Source organism: Mastacembelus armatus, chromosome 4 (assembly GCF_900324485.2).
Source record: "Mastacembelus armatus chromosome 4, fMasArm1.2, whole genome shotgun sequence".
Lineage (NCBI taxonomy): Eukaryota > Metazoa > Chordata > Actinopteri > Synbranchiformes > Mastacembelidae > Mastacembelus > Mastacembelus armatus.
Genome location: NC_046636.1, coordinates 15,072,921 through 15,093,758, shown reverse-complemented (window position 1 = coordinate 15,093,758; position 20,838 = coordinate 15,072,921). Strand labels below are relative to the sequence as shown.

Here is a 20,838-nt window from a genome sequence, read left to right as displayed (position 1 = left end):
AAAGCATAAAACAGGAAATCAAATGTGTGGATTATGACACTTGTGGGTCTGGATGCTGAGGGTGAGCATTTAGAGGGCTTTTGATTTTCCCCTGGAGTGGTGGTCACCCTTGGAGTTGCTCAAGCAGCTTGTTCCTTGCCTTGTGGGCCACATTCCAACACTTGTGGCCAGAGAAGGGGGTCTCTCCAGCTGCACACCCACCCCTGTTGGTGTGGTCTTTCTTCCAGTTATTACTAGAGAGAAATCTGGCATTTATCACCATCAAGACCTACACTGCAGCTTTTTCTTGCTGCCATTAGGGATTTGGTTACAGGTCAGTGTTCAGCTACTCCATCCATCCATTATCTATACCCATGTATTCCTATTTAGGGTTGGGAGGATCTGCTGGAGCCTTGTTCATCCACTCCCTCCCTAAAAATATTCTGAGGGGCATGTACAGGCAGTGCTAAGTGGCATGCTTTTGGATGCCGCAATGGGGCATCAAGCATTAACCCTCATAATATATTAGCCTGCCCTCACACAGATACATTAAACACTTATTGACTTGTAGTTATTTCATGCTAACAGTTTATTAAAGAACACAAGCATAATTCAATCATACCCCTCCATTAAACATCCCTGAGACAAACATGACATTATGTCAAATGTATTCCAAACATAAGCATCTGTCTGCATTAAAAAAATGTAACTCATTTGTTAGTGCACCTCAACACAAGAAGAGTTTTATATTGAGAAAAGGGTTGAATTGCTCAACTAATTTAAAGGTTACAGTTGAAATTGGTGTAAACATGCCATTATTTGCAGTTTAGCTTTTTGGAAACGACAGAAAATGTACCACAGCATAACAATGACTAGTAAATAAGGTTTTTCTTAACTGTTTACTGTAGTTCATTAAAAACTTATAAATGTAGAGCAAGCATGTTAAGGCCAATGAAATCCAAGTACAAATATACAGAAAGACCATTTTATCTTTGGAAGAGTCAAAACATCTTTGAAACTATATAGAGCAAGAAAGCCAGCAAGCCATGATTAACTGAACAGGATTAAACTCTTAAACTATACCGATCTAAACATAATATATTAAAATCCTAAAGTTCCATTGAGACAGACAAACATTGGATTGTTCACCTGATTGCATTAGCCATTGATCTGCTGTCTTTGTGTTTGTTGCATGCTATTGTCCTGTTGTATGTGGACATGTTATAATACATCTTCCAACCTGTAACATGGTGGATGTTTTTTTTTTACTGGGTTATTAGATTAACATGTAAATTCATGCTTTTGAAAAACCTATGTTCAAATATGTTATTTGCTGAGGAATCGCTTTTTTCCAACAGAACTTACAAAAGGACTTTAAATTGAGTGCAACACATTTACCTGATTGCTGATAGGCAGTATTAATGGATCAACGTGTAACCAACATTCGTTGGTCTTCTGTGCAGGGACACGCACCACTGCTAAGACTTAAAAAACTAATTTAACCTTTTTCCTCACTAACGAATACAAATCACCTAGCAATGGCCTACATGTAAGATTAAAAGCCAACCTTAAGATGTCATTCAAATCAGTTACATGTGTATTTTGTGTTGCATGTAAAAACAAACCAGACAAAAACTCAAAATCAGAATAAGGTGTTTTCAAACACCAGTGAGGCTGTACTTAGGTGCTGCAATGCTTTAAGCAAACGTGGTAACATTTACATGGTAATGGCAATGTACTGACAATGACAGTGCTAATATCCTGATACATTTACATTGTATTACCATCATAGTTTAGCAAGTTAACATGATAGCTTAGCTACTTAGCAATAAGCACAAAGTACAGGTGAGGCTGATGGTAATGTCAGGGTTTTTGGTCATAAACCAAAGTGCCGGATGATGATATGTTGACCCGATGATGATGCTCTTGAAAAGTTAAATCATCAGTAATGTTAGTGGGCTGTATAAAATTTATTTATTACAACTTGGAACATTTAACATAAGTGAGAACTTGGACCACCTGATCCTTATGTAGATACAAATATTTTATTATGAATTTGTGGCAGCTGTGTTCGCATCCAAAGTCAATATTGGAAAAATATTTTTTGCAGAAAATAAACATGGTAGCCTACATGATTTGTTTTTCTTTCCACTGTTCCCATTTGGGGATCAACTGATCCATATGATTGTTTTGGCAGATGTTTTACGTCAGATGTCCTTCCTGACGCAACCTGCTGGTCTTCCAAGTTGGTCTCCCATGACTGACCAAGCACGACCCTGCTTAGCTTCAGAGATCAAACATGATTGGGCACACACACTCGGGTGTGACCGTAAATACATGTGATATATGTACAGTTTTTAAAATCATAATGACAGTTTTTGTTGGTACCTGTCTTCAAAATAGTTCTCTAACACAGAGCTTGAATAAGTGCATATGTTAGTGTCATGTGGACACTGTAGCATGAAGATGCAGGCACGTGCAGCTTTATTCTGAGTGAAACTGCTGCAGGACCCCCTCCACCAATAAACTGACATGCATATGTAGAGTGTCATTCATAAAAGTATTTGAAAGATTGCTTTGCCATACGTTTGTCTCACAGTGTTCAGTGGATTATTTCTGGTCTCCTGCACCACCACTTTATTGTTTGGTGGGGAGTGTGCTCACTGTGGTGGTAGAGGAACCCACCACCATGCTCTGAGAGCCAGTGATTGTGCTGCCATTGTTGGAGAAGATGCCTTGAGAGCTAACAGTATTGTTCTTCTGGGACAGACTTCCTTCTTCCTGTACCAACTGCCCTGCACTGTTTGTTGGACCTCCAACCACCAGGACGGTCTCAGATCCTGAAAGCGCCTCTGACTGTAGAGTGCCTCCCTTAATGAGGCCAGTCTGGCTCCCCACCTTCATTGTCCCTGCAGGGACTTTGCCATCCAGAACCATCATGGTCTGGGAGCCAGAGAGGTTTCCAGTGTGGATCAGGTTGGTACCACCAACCTGGACCCCACTCTTCTCCATCAGCACGATGCCAGGGGCCTGACCTTGTCTGCTGGACATAACAGTCTGTCCCTGAACAACCACACCCTGGGCAGGTACAGGCTGAGAGCTGTTAACCAGTACCATGCCCTGCAGGTTGGCAGTTGGTGCCTCAGTCAGCAGCACAGTGTTCTGAACCTGTGGTTGGACTACGTAGTGCATCGGCTGCAGCACAGGTGTGGTGGTGTAGTAGACAGGCTGTTGTTGCAGAAGGACCATTTGGGCTTGATTTGCCATCCTATCCTTCACTGTGGTCATCCCTCCCTTAACTGTTGTCATCCCTCCCTTAACTGTGGTTGTGCTTCCCATCATCGTCTGAGAATGATCAGATACTTCCCTGACCACAGTCCGCTCTGTTTTGGAGATGGTGGGCTCTGTTTTGGGGGGAGGAGGCAGCTGTGGGACAGTCACAGACCTTGACACTGAGGTCTGAGTGTTGATGAAGGCAGGGGGAGTGGAAGCGGATTTGACCTCAGTTGAAATGGTCTTACCTCCACACACCTGAGCAAGGGTTTTGAACTTTGGTCCAAGGTCATCCAGGAACTGCAGGTCATTTTCAGACTCTAGGAGGCTGCAACAGCCAACAGAGCCAGCAGTAGAGCCATGGCCCTCATAGTCATAAACCAGCAGACTATCCTTCACTGTAGAGCTGTTGTTTTCACCGGTCACCTTCTGTTGGAAAAAAAGGAAATCAGGGTTACTTTTTGTTGTCTGAGAAAGTAATAGTTTGGTATTCATGACATGATTCTTTGACACAAATGACCACAATATTTTATTATAGACTGTAATATGTGATTGGGGTTAAAGGAACTGTGACAAATTGGATTGAATCTTATTCACCAAACAAATTCCAATTTGTTCATTTTCATGATGAACCTTCCACCTCCACAAAAGGTAGTCATGGAGTTCCACAAAGTTACACAATTCAGACAAGACAGGAGTTATTGTATTTCAGCTTAAAAACCTCTGATACATGTTACTGTAGATGGCATAGTTTTGGCCACCAGTAGAGTTACCTTTGACCAAGATATGTCCTTTAATTCACACATGAAATAAATTTCTACAACTGCCTTCTTACACTTGTGCAATATTGTCAAAATTAGAAACATCCTGTCTCGAAATGAGGCAGAAAATCTAGTCCATGCATTTGTTATTTCAAGGCTAGATTACTGTAACTCATTATTATCTGGATGTCCCAGTATCTCCATAAAAAAGCCTCCAGTTAATCCAGTATTCTGCAGCCAGAGTTCTGACAGACACTAGCAAGAGAGATCATATTTCTCCCATATTAGCTTCTCTTCATTGGCTCCCAGTAAAATCCTGAATTGAATTTAAAATCACTTCATGATCAAGCTCATTTATACCTTAAAGACCTCATAGTACCATATCATCACAGTTTCCAAAAAGTAGAATGGGAGGCAGAGCCTTTAGCTATCATGTTCCTCTCCTGTAGAACCAGCTCCTAAAACTTTCCTTTTTGATAAAGCTTTAAGTTAGGGCTAGTAACCCTGAACCATCCCTCAGTTATGCTGCTATAGACCTAGACTTCCATGTAGGGATGCAACGATTATAGATTTTGTTGTTACGATTACAGTCTGAGGAATGATCCTGGGTTCACGATTATCACGATTATGCATTGATTAATTTCACAACATTACTAGTGTATAAAATTACATGAACACTCATTAGGTTTTAAATCGTTATGTATTGCTGCCTTATGAAACAGAAGCAACACAGTAACAAAATAATACAGCACAAAATAATAATAAAGACAAAAGTCCATTTTTCCCTTTGACCTCTCCTCTATAAACATCTGTCAGTATTTCTCTTTTAAAAATAAATGGAAATAGATCACAAAATTATTTTGTGTTTTAAGTTTGTGTTTCTACATTTCTTTTGGACCTGACGTAGAGCCCCTACTGTCTGGAAGTCTACAAGCTCCTGATGTTATGTCAGTTTTACTCCTGCCATATTAACATATTAATATTAAGATTAATTAATCATGACGTGTTAAAGTGTGGTTAATCTTGAATTCGCTGCATACCTACTTCCAGGGGACTCATGCACTGAGTTCCTATCCTTTCTCCTCTCCTCCTAATCTTTTTTTCTCTCTGTGGCTGTAGTTATATGCTTCCTCTACGGACTATTTGTAAGAAAATCTGACATTTCCTTTTATTGCTTTGCCCATGACAATCAGATCTGTATGCCACTGAATTGCCATGACAAGGACAACTAATTAAATCTCTTTTAGCATGCCTAGCATGGAATTAAACACTGGATGGCCTTGTATTTCTTAAATTTTAAATGAGGAAAAATATTTTTTTCATCTTAAGAATATAGCCAAAAATAAACTTTTTGTGTTCTTCTGGCTTTGAAACAATAATCCATACCTTTATGTCCTCCCAACAGGACTGTAAATGGGGTATAAATCTCTCGTTATTATCTACAGTTGGTTCAAAATGCTGCAGTTAGACTGTAACACATTCTGATAAGTTCAGCCACATTACTCCTATTTAGTAGATCAAATTATTTTAGCTGTTCTGAGGTCCAGATTTGTTGCTATGGGGAAAGACATTGACCGTGGAGCAATACTCCCTAAGAAGTTACTTGAGTTAGTCAAGTGAAATCAAGCAACAGGCTAATGTGCAGGATATCAGTGTTCTGTGTCCTCCTTCAAGTGAGGAGGACACAGAAGGTGGCACCAAATAGCAAGAGAGTGGTGAGTGCAGGCTGCTAAAGAAAGAGAACAGCATAGGGCAGAAACCAAAATTAATGTCTAGAGCTAGTGAGAAGAGACTGTGATGGTATGTTCCAGCTTGTAATTGGCTGAACACACCTGATCCAGATAATCAGCAGTGGGTAGTGCAGGGCTAGTTGGAAAACAGGCTGGGCAGTGGCCCTTGAGGAACATGGATTTCCCACCCCTGGCCTAGTAATACTAAAATTGTATAATGGAAAAGTGGCATGCAGGAGGGATATTTATCCTTTAGGAGAAAGATTCCTTTGGGATAGAACAATTTAGGCATATCTCTCTTTTGAATGTAGAAGGTCAACTTACATAGAGAGTAATAAGTTTATTGACAGTATATCAGTGCAGAAAACTGGAATCAGTAAGCAGAGAGAGAAAAAAGAGAGTTGTATGTGGTTTTCTTAGATCTAGAAAATGCATGTGGGTCTGTATCACATAGCTTAGTGGGTGAAGGATTAGATTACTTTAAAGTACCAGAGGTGGTAAAGGGCTAGTGACAGAGTACTATCATTACATCCAGGTATGCTTTATGGCGCATGTAATTATATTATTATTTAATTACATTGTCTATTATGTATAGCACTTTGGTTTCAACTATCATTGTTTTAAATGTGCTATATCAATAAAATTGATTTGATTTAATTTGCTGTACCTTTCTGCAATTTGTTTCAGTATTTAGTTGGGTTTTCACACACATTGTTTTTCCAAAATGCTTTATATGTATTTTCAGACTAGGAAAGATACTTTAATTTGCATGTGTTTTCTTAATTTATTTATTGAGTTGTAGTGCTTTGAGCTCTCAGGTCCACTATACTTCTTTTGAACTGACTAATGTAGTGATGTTTTTGTTCTGCTGTTACTGCATGGAGACTGGTTGTTGAAGCTTTCTACTCTATGTGGTCAGCTAATTCCTCACCTGAGTGTAGTATTGTCCAAGGAAGTGATGTGGCAAAGCCATATCATCAAAAATTCCTCCACCTCCTCCTCTTGTTCCTTTGCTCTCAAGTGTAGCAGCCTGGTAGGACCCACTGATGTTCCAATTTCTGCGTTCCCACATTTCTTCCATTTCGCCACCACTTTGATGGGAGCCCCTATTTATTCCACCCATTGAAATGACAGATTTTACCATTGCTGAAGTGTCATTAGCCTCGCCTGGAATCACTTTGAAACCATTTCCATCCATCTGCATCGGCGTGTTCAGCAGTGGCACCTCCTACAACAACCCAGAGGATCCAAATGTCAGAACAGAGTCAACACAAAAGAGCTGTTTGCTGTAAAATATTTACCTTCTGGTAGCCATATATATTGCCATATTGATATCCAATATCTATTAATAGTTCACAATTTCTAAAGAGTACCACAAAAATCACTAGCAAAACAAGTTAACATGTCAGATTCAGATTGGTTTATTTGTCATGTGCAGGTTAACACTCTTAACACTTAACAATGGAATGAAATGTTTGTAGAGAAGAAGGAACCAACCAACTCACTAACAGAACATTAGTAAATAGTAAAGACAAAACCTAGGAAAAAAAAGTATAATAATAATATATATATAGCTCACAGGTGGTGAGTAGTATATTGCACAAAAGAAAAATATTGCACAAATAGTAGCGTTACAGATGATTGATGATTTATGTTGAGTTAAGGAACCTGACAGCCTGGTGGTAAAAACTCTCTTTGAGTCTTTTAGTGTGTGCAATCAGGCATCTGTACTTGTCTGCCAAACGTTATTAGGTGGAATAGTCTGTGTGCTGGATGGCTGTGGTCCTTAATAATGCTGCTTGCCTTCCACAGACACTGTCCGAGTTCAATTAGAAGAATCTCTTGAAGACGTACCTTCTCTGAGATTGCCCACCAAACCTAATATTCTCTTGCTCCTTGTCTTCCTCTTTCATCTGATAAAAGGAAGTTGTAATTTCATGTATATTTGTGAGCTACTTCATTTGTCTGCAGCCTTATGTCTCTTCAGTATCTGACATTTATTCTCCTTGATCTCCTATGGCTTGAACTATACCTCATTTGTATGATTCTTTGGAAAGAAATGTCTACTAAATGAAAAAAAATGTATTTCTAACTCTTGGACAGCTGTATTTACAGCATTGTCTTGTTCTTTCATACTGCAACAGGTGAACTGTTGCTCTTTCTCTGGTATTCAAACAGAAATGATGTGCTGAGATTCAGGTGAAACAAAAATTAATGTTTTATATCAGCCAGAAACAAATTATTACTACAGCAATAAACCAGTTCCTTCTTTTTCGTCTTTCTTATAATTTCTGTAGATGTGCTCTTTGAATATATACCTTTAATTTGTAAAATGTGTCTAAATATTTCTTAAAATGTTTATATTAAAAGGTAAAGAAGTGGTTTTACCGTGTTCTCTCCCTGGCCCTCAGTGTGGTAGTTGATGAGGTGTGATTTGGTATCAAAAGGCATCTCAGCAAAATCCCCTGCCAGACCCCCACCACTCCCACAGTGGCAGAAGAGCAGTAACAGAGGAATGACTGTAACAACAGTAAGAAGAAGAGTTTTAGATAAATTTGTTTGGTGTGGGGACTGCAGCAGGTCTCTGAGGTCAGACAAAACAAGGCACACCACAATAATGCCATAACACAGTGTGATTGTATCTTTTGGGGAGATCTTTGCATTTTTGAAAAATTGCATCATGGTCTTCATAAATGCCTTGCCATACTTGCTAGCAAACACATCTCAAAAAGTAAAAACTTTCTAGTCAAATGGTGTCAAAAAATGGTGCATGCTGTAGGTAATGCTGGTAGTCTATCATAGAGTTGCAATTATTGTAAAAATTGAAAAGTGTAGTTCTGCTGTTTATAGGGATGGCTGTATTTATTTTTTACTTTAAGTGCAGGTAAGAATCTGGGGAAAAAAAAGGCAAAATCTTAAATTAGCAAAAAAAAAAGTGTCTTTAGGTTTAGTTGATTCACTATAGCTCCTTTATGGGTTGTAGTCACATTAAACTCTCTACTGCCCTGTGCTCCATCTTCCTCTTGACAATTATTCACCCAAAAGACGACTAACCCAAAAAACCCTCCCCTTTTATCCACTTGCACCAAAAGTCGCGCTATCACTACTAATCCTCTGTGCGTACTAAGTTCTCCTTGTTGCCTTCACTCTCTTCCACTTCCCACATCTCAGCACCCCTCTGATCTCAACTACACCCCCTCTCCAGTTCTATCACTCTCCGATTTGGCTGTCCTAACATTAGGTCTCTCACTTTTAAATCACTACTCGTACACGACTTAATATTAGACTGCAAATTGGATGCCCTAGGCCTATGTGAAACATGGCTCAGACCTGATTTCAATCTCCCTCTCATTGAAGCCTTACTGCCTGGACTTTCTATCACTAAGTTTGATGGAGGTGTTGGTCTCCTGTCCAAACCTTCAAATAGTCTCTCCACTTTTCCTACGTGCATCTACTCTTACTTTGAGGTACTCACACTGAAAACCAACTCATTTTGCCATTCTATCTCCCCTCTATCTTCATCTTTCATGCTGGCTTTTCATGATGAATTTGGTGATTTTCTTGCTTATCTCGCCAGTCAGAGTGCCAATACCATTCTAATGAGTGATTTTAACGTTCCCATCAACAAATCCATGGACCCTTTTCCTAAATCCTTTCTATACTCCACTGACATATGTGGCTTTGCTCAATGTGTTCATGGTGCCACCCACCACCATGGTAATATACTCAATTTAATATTAACCAGAAGTATCACTTTTTCGAATCTAAATAATCCATGTACTCTCTGTTCTTTCGATATCCTGTTCTAAAATGAAAAAACTGGAAATGAGTTGTTTTTCGGTTCTGCCGTTGTCAGAATGAAATCGGAATGACAACAAAACAGGAAAACAATTGTTTTTTTGTTTCGTTTTCCTGTTTTGGTCAGAGTCAGAAGTTACGTACTGAGAAGGAAAAAAGGGGTGGTAATTTGAAAGCTGAGACCAGAAAACAATTTTGTTTTATTCAGGGGAAGAAAAGATGACATGACAGGTGACAAGCTGTGAAAACTGTGCTCCATGCAAAACCGTCTCACCGCCATAATGGTGAGACGGTGTGCTGCTAATTTCTGCATAGAACTGTCCACCCTGGAATTCAAAGAACAGAGAGTACATGGATTCTAACTGTCTGCCCTTTATCTCCAATCACCTCTGACCATTCACTTATCCATCTGGACATCACCATACCGCAACAATCTGCTCAGACATCTCTTCTGTTTACTTCTCATTTGATAAACTTATTTACTGTGGAATTCTTAAAAGAACATCTGTCATCTACCATTCACCTCAGGTACCCCTGACACTGTTTTGGATTCTTTTAATATTCACTTATTTGATATCATTAATAAAGCCTTCCTATTTTCCATCGTCCCTCTCTCTACTGCTCCTCTTCATATCTTCAAATCATTTTCCCTATCCATACTGGTTCCACTGGTGTATGAGTGCATGAGTGATTGTGTGAGCAAATGGGTGAATGGACCAATGGTGTAAAAATGCTTTCAGTACACTTGAGTATAGAAAAGCACTATACAAGTATAAGACCATTTACCATTTACACCTACCCACCTTGTTAAACCTGTGTCCTTGAACCCATACCCACTGATCTTCTTAAAGATCTCTGGTACCTCTTAGGTCCATCTATCATATTCATTCTTTCTCTTTTCTCAGGCTCAGTCCCTTCATGTTTTATTACTGCTAATATCACCCCCATTCTTAAAAAAAAAAAATCCTTAGATGGTGAAACTGCTAACTACAGACTATAGCAAATCTTCCCTTTCTCTCTAAAATACTAAAAAAAAAAAAAAACTATTTCCTCCCAACTATTTGAGCATTTCTTTCAGTATAATCTTTTTGACCTACTTCAATCTGCTTTCCAATGTTTCCATTCTACTAAATCCGCTTTATTTCACCTCCGTAACACTGCACGAATTGACTCCATCCGATGCCGAAACCCTAATACACGCCTTTGTCATTTAGACTACAGTACTGCACTGTTTTCTGGTTTTCCTACTACAACAACAAATGACAGTGCTGAATGTTTTCAGAGGTTGTACTCTACAAAAGTGCCAATTGATTATTGCTATTGTTTCAAGTGACTGACATGTAATGGGCATTTGATCTTGGTGCTTAAACTAAAAAGCCCTTTATTTTTAACTCTCAATACACATACACCTCAATTAAGACTAATTACTGGCTGAGTGAAATCGAATTGACTCAAAATCACACTGTATTGTCACAAATTTAGCTGTATCGTTTTTACATCGGTTCAAGGACCATGTATAAAGATATGTATTGAATCGTGTAAGAGGGAGTGATACATACCCCTGTACTAGGGGTATGTATCAATATGTCATGTTTTAGAAATACATGTACACTGTCTATACCTACTTTAGGTTTTGCATGTTTGCTTTACTGTTATCTTTCGGCCTCAACTCAACTTGACCCATTTTGGCACTGTCTCAGTCTTCAGTGTTCATCAGAATAAGTATCACATGATTCTTACGTAGTAAGAGCAGCAGGCCCAGAAATAGTAGTCCAATTCCTGCAGGTCCTAACTCCACTTTTTTGCTGGTCTGACCACTTGTGCCTTGTTTTCCACACACCACTCCACCCTCACATGTACAAACTTGGACTTGGACTTTCTGGGGTTCTGGACAGGCCTGTCCCTGCTCATCCTTCACCATGAATTCCACTTCATAGATACCAGGCCACATGGACTCCTGGGCCCTCAGGATAGCTGCAGTGTCTTCCGGCAACAAGACAAACATAAATATGTAGAAGATCAATGATCTTTAGAGTTAACAGTATTCTAGATGAAAAACTAAAGGGAAGATTTGACTTTTCCACATGGACACTGGAAGATCACTGGTCTATGATGCATACTAGGCTTAGTGTTAGTTTTAAAGTCATAACCTATTGATGAGGTTTAAGACTTTACATCTGTATGCGTTTTATTTATCAATCTATAATAACCTCTATATATACAATTAGCAGTATTCTCCTCACCATTGAGATGCTCCACCTGCCATTTACCCTGAGTGCCCTCTGGGACAATGGCAAAGTCAAAAGGAGGTCCATTAGGGAATTGATCTTCATCTTTAGCATTCACAATAACAGCATCATCCGTGGTACACATAGTCTGGATGTTACTGGTCAGGGTGGGACAATGGTCATTTAAATCTTCCACTTGGATGGCTATGGTGCCAGTGGCTGTTTTACCAGGCACATCTGTGTTTAAAAGAAAAAAAAAACAATGGGTAATTCAACATTTTTTAGATCATCCTTTCTTTCAGATAATGGTCAATGAGTAAAGATGTGATCAGATTGAGGGAAAAGCTAATACTCCGCAACTTCTGCTTATGTTTTTTTGTAGGAAACCTTTTTAAGGTTCTGTTGGTTTGACAGTATGGTATTTGTGGAAATAAAAACATTGAAAATCACCTTATCCTTTGAGCATAATATGTTTTGCCTTTCCATGGCTACTTTGGCATTAGAGTACTAGTCTTATAAGTAAAACAGCTTGAGCTGGAGCAAATATGTAATGTAAGAATGTACCTTCTGAAATGCAGAGTATTGTAGTAAAATATGTCCCATTGACAAGAAAAGTAGATTCTCTGTCAGGAATCTTGTTCAGTTTGATCTCAGCTGTCTTCGGGTCAATGCTTAGCCAGTTGTCAGGGTCTGAGCCCTTGGCATACCTATAACAAAAATAGACCAGTTATTCTTATTGAGTGTGGACAACAGACACTGTAATTTTAATTGTACAGTCATTTGTGTGTATGCTATTTCCACTGACATGACATTCTTAGCTGGTTTTCCAGTGTCTCCATCTAGTGCTGGGTAGCGGGCAATAACATCTTTAATGTTGATGGAGTTGCCTCCCTCTGGGATGGGGATAGCTTTGACTTTGGGGTTAAAACGTGCCCCCTCAGGCTGATTCTTCACATTTATTTTAACTGGATAGGTTTTATATGACATCCCACTTTGCCATGATCCACCGCCTGCACCTGCACCTGCACCTGCACCTGCACCTGCACCTGCACCTGCACCTGCACCTGCACCTGCACCTGCACCTGCACCTGCCCCGGTTGAGGCTCCACCAGCTCCACCAGCTCCACCAGTTCCAGCAGATGCCCCAGATCCATAATATAGCTGAGCCTTGTTTCTCACAGCTATTCCTAGATCAAGTTCCTTCACATCCTCATAATCCACAGCCTGTGAAATGGCACATGCAGAGACAAAAAATAAATATAACATAACAGTGACAACATCATTTGCCATGGTTGAATATTAAATCACTCTAAATACAAATTCTTCATTTAGTAAAAAAATAAAATAAATTGTCTCGCCTTGGCCAAATAGCCAAGCATAGTTAACCCCTCAGAGAACTGATCAAGGCAAATTAGTCCCAATTAAGGCATCTCACTAAAACATTGCAAGAAGTGGAATTGTTAGGGTGTGTTTCCTCATGTACTAGTCAGCAAAATATGATCTGAGCATGTGTGTGTTGGTCTGTCTCTATGTGTCAGTAATAGACTAAACTCCATAGTGTACCCTGCCTCTCAGCTGAGTTTAGTTCCAGCCCTAATTAAAATCTCCTTTGCAGAGCTGACCGCTTGGAGTTGTCTCCATAAGTTTGTCAGTACTTTTCAATGTGACACTGATGGAGGGAGGCTGTTAAGATGGCAAAGAAGTTCTTTTAGACTTCTGGCAGTGTCTTCAAATCACAGCGTTGGCAGTTCTACAGTTCTATACTCTGGCTCCTCCTGCCTGCATTTTCTTGGGCTGAAGCTGACCCCAAGCTGACCTGTTTGGCAACTCAGCAGCCTTCAGCATGTGGATTTGCAAATGAGAGGAATGGAAAGTGCTACGTATAGTAAGACCAGTCCATCTACATCACTTACTTCTGAAGCAACATAGACATATCAGAAGGACTGCAACCTTTGTAGCTGTGGAGGCAAACCCTGAGCGTGGAGGAGTTCATGGAGGCCATGGAGAAAAATATCAGTTTGGCCTCAAAGAGGATTGGGGGAATTCTAAAGACAGTCTAGGATGGAGAGACAGGGCTGAAAGCTAGCTGCTGGGATATGTTATCAAGGTAATAATTGCGTGCTATCACAGATTTTATTTGCAATTTTCAAGGACAGAATCTTGTTGCAAAACAGCAAAAGTGTGCAGTATGTCATTTGAGGGCTTCAGTAACGTAAAAATGATGCCTCCCTTCAGCCTGAGAATAAGTCAATATATTGAGGTTTTTTCATGAGTGAGTATATAATGCAGCATAAATTGAATATTGGTCTATATTGGACTATTGAAGGAAGAGCATCTGAAGTCAAAGCTCTTGAAGTACTGCTCAGTCTATGTATAGTCATGGGTTTAGGTATAGAAAAAATGACAGGGAGCACAAACACTGTAGCCAAAATAAGTTGCTTCATGGGTAGGTGGACTCACTGAGGGTGAGCAGTTTAGAAATCCAAAAGGAACTGCCAATCTGCATGTTTTTATTTAGTATTTCTATTCACTTCAATATCACTTAAATAATTGATGTACTTTACCTCTTATACAAAAAAGCAAATTATATATAACTTTGTAACTGAGTTACTGCTTTTACTAGTCTTATCCACACATAGTCCTTTCATGATGAGTAATCAAATTTATTTTGTTCTTTGTTTTAAGGAGTATTATCATCGCTTTTACCACAATTAGCGCACAAAAGACTGTAGTTCTGTTTCTACTAACTCAAAATAGAAGTACCTTGTCTAGCATTAGGATGCCCTCATTGGTTTTGGGGTCTGTTCTAATGCTGAAGTACCCAGCCTCGTTGCCTTTAACAATGTCAAACACAGCTTCCCAGTTCTCTGTGTTCTCTAGGTCCAGGTCCTGTGCTTTGAGTCTCATCACCTCCACACCATGTGTGTTCTCCTCAATGTTGCCCTGATACTGCAAGTAAAACAACGGAGATCAAGATAATGAGGTTCTTTTCAGCAGTATTTGTTTCAGTGACTTGCAGGTGTCATGAGCACATCCAGGATTTCCATATAATTCCTTTAATTTCTCATAAACAGAAAACAGTGAATCCATGCCTCTCTGAAAACCCTCATATAACGTATTTATTCTGGCACCAACAAGCAGCAAAACATGTTGATATAGTAGAGGAGAAAGAAAATTACCATCTCTTTTTCCAGAGTTGGAGGGTTGTCATTTACATCTCTGATATTAATGGTAACAGTGGCAGTTGCACTGTTTCCTCCTGATTTTCCCTTGAGGTCTTGAGCTTTCACTGTCAGACTGTACTGAGCTACTTTCTGAAATTAGAAAACAGAAGTAATCATACATTATTGAAGTGGAGGATGTATAACATGTTACTGTAAATTAAGAATAATATAAAATATCTGAATTCAGAAAGAACAATGTACTATAATATCTAAAGTTAGCTGCATGGTTGCACACTGGCCAGAGCAGCAATACTTTTGTTTGCTATAATTTCCAAAAAAAGGTAGTCACTGTATTTACATTTACACTGGCAATTTCAAGGGGATGCTCCCCTGTTGGATATCCTGCCAGTGGGGAGTCCCTCAGAATAGCACATGTAGTCCACTGTGTAGAAACCAACATGCTGAAATTTCTTTTAAATGCTGTAAAGCCTGTATTATTCAAAGTGTGAACTTAATGAGTTTACTTAAATCTTTTTGAGCCAAGAAGCATGGTGCAATTCCTCACCATTAAATGGTGAATAAATAAGGAAATGCTTTCAGGTGATTGGGGCACCTTAGCAGCATTTTCTTTGCAAGGCTGTATGAAATTGTGGAGCTTATGTGTAACAATATTAAAATTAAGCAACAGCAACACTAATTAAACAACGGTATTAAACAACAGTAATGTAAATTTCAATTTATATAGTAATAGAAATGGGCACAAACAGTATATGTAGCGGGTATGAGTAAGAGATAAACATTTGATCTGAAATGTTCCCCCAAACATTCAAACAAATGTTGCCTTAAGGCTGAATTTACTGAGTTTTTTGGTCACTTGGTTGCCTTTTCGTAAAAGCACAGCGTGGATCACCATGTAGTGTTGGTAGAATTAGCTGTAACAAAAGTCTTACTGTCACTTTTACATGATCACTTTTTTAATACACTTTCACCATGATTTAATTCCTTAAAAAGTCTTATCTGACTATGAAAAAAGAAAACACTTTGTACTTCTCTGTCCAGGGAAGGCTTATTGACACTGATGGTCCCATCATGTGACAAGAGGAACATGTCATTGGTTGGATTCTGATTTATAATGGTGTAGGCGATCTGGGAGTTCTCATGACCTGGTTCATCAGCGTCAGTTGCAATGACTTTCATAACTAAAGTCCCTGTGAAAACAGTATTTAATGAAAGTCATCAAAGTGAATAATACATATAGACACAAAATGAAAAAAAAAATACAAAAACAAAGCAAGGTTTGTTTTACGTAATATTTTATTTGATGAGGCCATAACTATTTTGCCACATATCACTTTTTTGGTTGCATTGCCCACAAAAACATTAACAGTGCACCACCTGTAGGACTGAGCTCATCCACCACTCCGACGCTGAGGGGTCCAAATACTGGACCGTTGTCATTCTGATCGACAACTTTGAATCGTATGTCAATTTTTCTCTCAGCCTCTGTGCCATTTTTGAATGTCGCAACACCTGACAGCTGAAATATCAAAAGATAAACACTCAAACATTGTCACCCCTGTCAACTGTTTTTTTCAATTTTATTCACAAACATAATTAGACTATGGCTTTAATGTATCACAAATAGTTGCACTATAAAACAAGAATTGCTGAATACTGTGAAGAGAAATGTGACATCAAAGCCAAAAAATATAGCAAAACAGAATGAAATCTATAATGGATCACTCACATTGTATGTATCAATGTACTCCCTGTCAAGTATTTGGTTCACCCGAATCAGTCCGGTTGTGGGGTCAATTCTGAACACATGGAAAGGATACTGGTTTGCACCAATTCCTTCCAGGGAGTAGTAAATATTCCCGGTTCCATCATCATAATCTGAATGAATCTGAAACACAGAGAAGAGATAATTCAGCTAAAAAAAAAAGTCTGATTCATATTCATTTCACTGCACATCTGCACCAGCTAGTTCTGAAGTCACACTTGAGAGGGGACCAACTTAAGAAAACATCTAAACTTTTCGTAAATGCTAAACAATATATAGTACTGCCATTAAGCATTTTACTCTCTTCAGCTTATTTGGCTACTTGTCTCCACCCTGCAAATCTGCGCTTGTCTGTTTGTTGAGGATGCTGTTCCAGTAGCTCTCTCTGGTGGCCGAACATGGCTATTTACTGCACATGCCACATGCTGCGTGTACAGAGGAATGGTGTGCTGTCCCTTTGTCTAGATCGATGTCCATTCAAGCTCATCATCTAGTTATTAAATTGGATAATGAATATTTGTGTCTTACAGCAACACAAATATATGGGCAAGAAAGATGAAATACACAAGGGTGGTGTTGCAGTTGATAACACCTATTTAACTCTATTTATCCATTTTCTTTAAATCAAGAAATGTTCTAGTTTTAGTGAAATTGGAGCATCGTTTGGCCTTGAGGGACTTGAAGGAGCTCAAAGACTTTGTCACCCACATACTGTACCATCTCTACTCATACTTCTTTTGGTTAACAGTCTATGGTCTTTTTCTCACCTTTTTATTCTGGCTGCTGAGTTTGCACTGATTTAGAGTTTGAAGGCAGCGATAAATTCAAAGATCACTGACTCACCTTGGCAACAGATACCATGTTGGTGTAGTCTACATTTTCCGTCAGTAATTTAGGGGGTGGTAACCATTCTCTTCTTTTTCTCACCAAATTGTCTCCAGACTTGGCTCTCGCCTCAGCAACAGCCTGGAGCTGTAATAAAATTGATGAAATTATTTTACAATGAACCCTGACAGATTCATCTGAGTCTCATCATGAGCATGTGGCAACTTGTGCTGCAGGTTTGGGGGTACTTATTTATGCAGGATTCTCATTCAGAGCTCAAAACACAGTGCAATAGCTTGTAATTCTGGTGCCAAAAGGCCAGCAGCAGCATGTGTCCTGTTCACCTACAATCAGGAAAACCAAGGCAACAATAGAGAAGAATAAATGATACGAAACCAGTTGTCCACTAAGTACTGTCTGTAGGTGTAAACCACAACAGAATTTCACATATCACTATGAGAAAAGGCAAAACTCAATACATGTCACATTACAGAAAAGGCAGGGACAACACTTCTCGCTCATGATTCAACAGAAAGTCAACCAAGGCCAGTATATACAGATGTAAGCACCCACAATTTCCTCTATGCTTTCTAAAGAGAAAGTCTAACGGTGCGGTAGAAAACAAGAAATTAAGATGCAGATGATCATTTCTAAGAACAGCAGTTTGTAAATAAAAGTCTCTCTTTGAAAAAATAAATACTTTGATGTATTAAACTTAAAATTCCAAATTCACAAGGAGGCACAAGGATTAAGGATATAATAATTTGTTGTAAACTGTGTTTGACAAAGTATATAAAGTTCTCATAAGTCAGCAAATAAAGTGTTTTTTCAATTTAGGCTTTTCTATTGTATTTGAAAATTTTACCAACCTCAGTATGCTGACATTAGTACATGTAATACAAAGGCGATTACACTATTAAAAATAACTGCATGAATTCACATACTCTGAGGTTCTGTGGGTAAAAGCATGCATCTGTTGGGTTGTGTGTAGCTGCTTTTGATCAGAGATGATACCAACACACCCTCCCAGGGGAATAACTATTCAGTCATTGTATGGGCATGTCAGAATAAGAGAAGGGAGGTGATGGTTCCTGGGCAAGGAGTGGCTGCACATCTTGTGTGTGAAAAGATGAACTGTCTGACTCACAATATGTATGAACAGCAGTGCCAAAAAAACAAACAAAAAAAAAACACACAGAATCAGCATTACAGAGTAAACCTGAGATGAAACTTCATTAGTGAAAATATTTCTCAGTATTTGTATTTATAAGGACACTGTTGTACTTCTCTTACTTGAATGTAATCAATTATTACGAAGTAGTTCAACGACCTGAGCACCGTCTCTGATGTAAGATAAAATGGTAAGAAAAAAAACATGGATGTTTGAGAGCACATTTACTTCAAAACACCTAGGGCTCTAAAGCTATTTGGTTTATTAGTTTAGGTTAAAAAAAAAGCACACACTTGAACAGATTAGGAGACAATGGGCCCTCAGACACAGATACGGACTCAGATTGAGCAACCGCATGACTCAGTTACTGTGTTTTCTGTGGTTGTTTTTTGTTTTGTATGTTAAAATCATCCATCCATCCATCCATCGATTATCTATACCCACTTATTCCTATTTAGGGTCATGGGGATCTGTTGGAGACTATCCCAGCTCTCTTTGGGTGAAAGGCCATGGTACACACTGGACAGGTCACCAGTCCATCACAGGGCCACATATAGAGACAGACAACCTTACACACACTCACACTCTCTTTATAATCATCCATCCATCCATCCATTTTCTATACCCGCTTTTTCCTGAAAGCCAGGGTCACGGGGATCTGCTGGAGCCTATCCCAGCTCTCTCTCGGGTGAAAGGCAGGGGTACACCCTGGACAGGTCTCTTTATAATCATTTTCCAATTATTTTACTTGTTTTATATTTCATCTGGTAACTTTGCATAATTCTGCAGATGTCTTTTCTGTCTTCGGTGTAGTTTTTTGTTTCTTTTTAGTTATTTCACATAGTTTTAAGTCTGTTTTTTTCTTTTTCTGCAGTCATTTTGTAGTCAGTTGTTTGACTATGCAACAGAAAGGTTAACAGTGCCTCTATGGTTGTCTAGTGGACCTTGGGCCAGTAATCCATCTCCCCATATATACTTGTTTCCCAGCTGGTGAGGGTGGACAGAGGAGAGAGAGTATGGGCACTCTGGGTGCTCTGGGTTCACCTTTGGTGGCAAGCTGCTACACCTGAGATATCTGAAGGAGCACTACCGCCCATCCCTTAGCCCTGCTGCCATCAAACTACTCACTGAATTTGTCATTGCTCACCTGTGTATTATTTCTACAGACTGACACCATCTGACGCCGACTTCTTACTTTAAACTTTTATTGTGAATTTTTGCTTGCTGCTGACTTCCCTGCCAGTGTCATCTAATAGACAACATCACAAGATATTAGAAAATTGTAGGACAAGAAATGAATGCCATGCCTCTGCCTCATAGCACGGGCCATAGGTGTTAACTATTTAAGGGTTGACATGAAGAATGTAATTATAATAAATAGGGAAACACACATAAACGTACTGTCCCATCATACAGTTGCTCCTGGTTTCTCAGCTTGATTTCTAATGTGTCCGTTTAAACAACTGTCAAAAACAACAGAACACTTCAGTTTGGAGCTGGGACCTCCACAGAAGCTTCACTTAGCTGAAGAAGACTGTCGCTTCGAAAATCTCAGCTCAGCCTCAGCCTCAGCTAAAACACAGATGCCCGGCACTCACCACAAACAGCAGCAACAGCACGAACACGGCCGAACGAAGCCGAACCATGACTGGATAAAAGCCCCGCTAAGGTCCTGGTATCTGGTGAAGTGACAGAGTCCCGTAGGTTCCTGAATCGGTAGTGAACTAATATACGCGAAGAAAGAGGCTTATGAAAGAGGACAAGGCTCCACCTCACACACACACACACACACACACACACACACACACACACACACACACACACACACACACACAGGCACATACGCACGCACGCAGACACACCCAGAGGCGCACACACACACACAGACATAAACACACCCACAGACACACCTAGACAGCCATGAGCGAGCGAATGTAGGCAGAATGGTTCAGATGTAAAACACATAAATAAAAGAGAAAAAACTAATCCGAAGTAAATGCAGACTTGTATTTTGGCAAGTGAAGAAGATCACAAAAAAGACATGGGAGCCAAGAGAAAACAGAATATGATGTTCAACAAGTGTAGCTGAGATCTGCACTTAGGCTTACAATGTGAATCATTCAGTG

At 39.4% G+C, this 20,838-nt stretch overlaps 1 protein-coding gene across 1 annotated transcript; it reads right to left on the bottom strand.

Moving 5' to 3' along the window:
* Nucleotides 1-550: 550 nt before the first annotated feature.
* On the bottom strand, nt 551-20,437 carry LOC113129153 (desmoglein-2-like). Its single transcript, XM_026304978.1, has 14 exons — nt 20,311-20,437; nt 17,560-17,688; nt 16,681-16,839; nt 16,329-16,470; nt 15,981-16,141; nt 14,949-15,083; nt 14,533-14,718; nt 12,575-12,993; nt 12,334-12,476; nt 11,785-12,006; nt 11,282-11,524; nt 8,132-8,262; nt 6,675-6,971; nt 551-3,681 (listed from the first exon to the last, which is right to left on the bottom strand). Exons 1-14 carry the CDS (start codon nt 20,356-20,358, stop codon nt 2,617-2,619), a joined length of 3,480 nt encoding a protein of 1,159 aa, XP_026160763.1. The 5' UTR covers nt 20,359-20,437; the 3' UTR covers nt 551-2,616.
* Between the last annotated feature and the right edge of the window lie 401 nt (nt 20,438-20,838).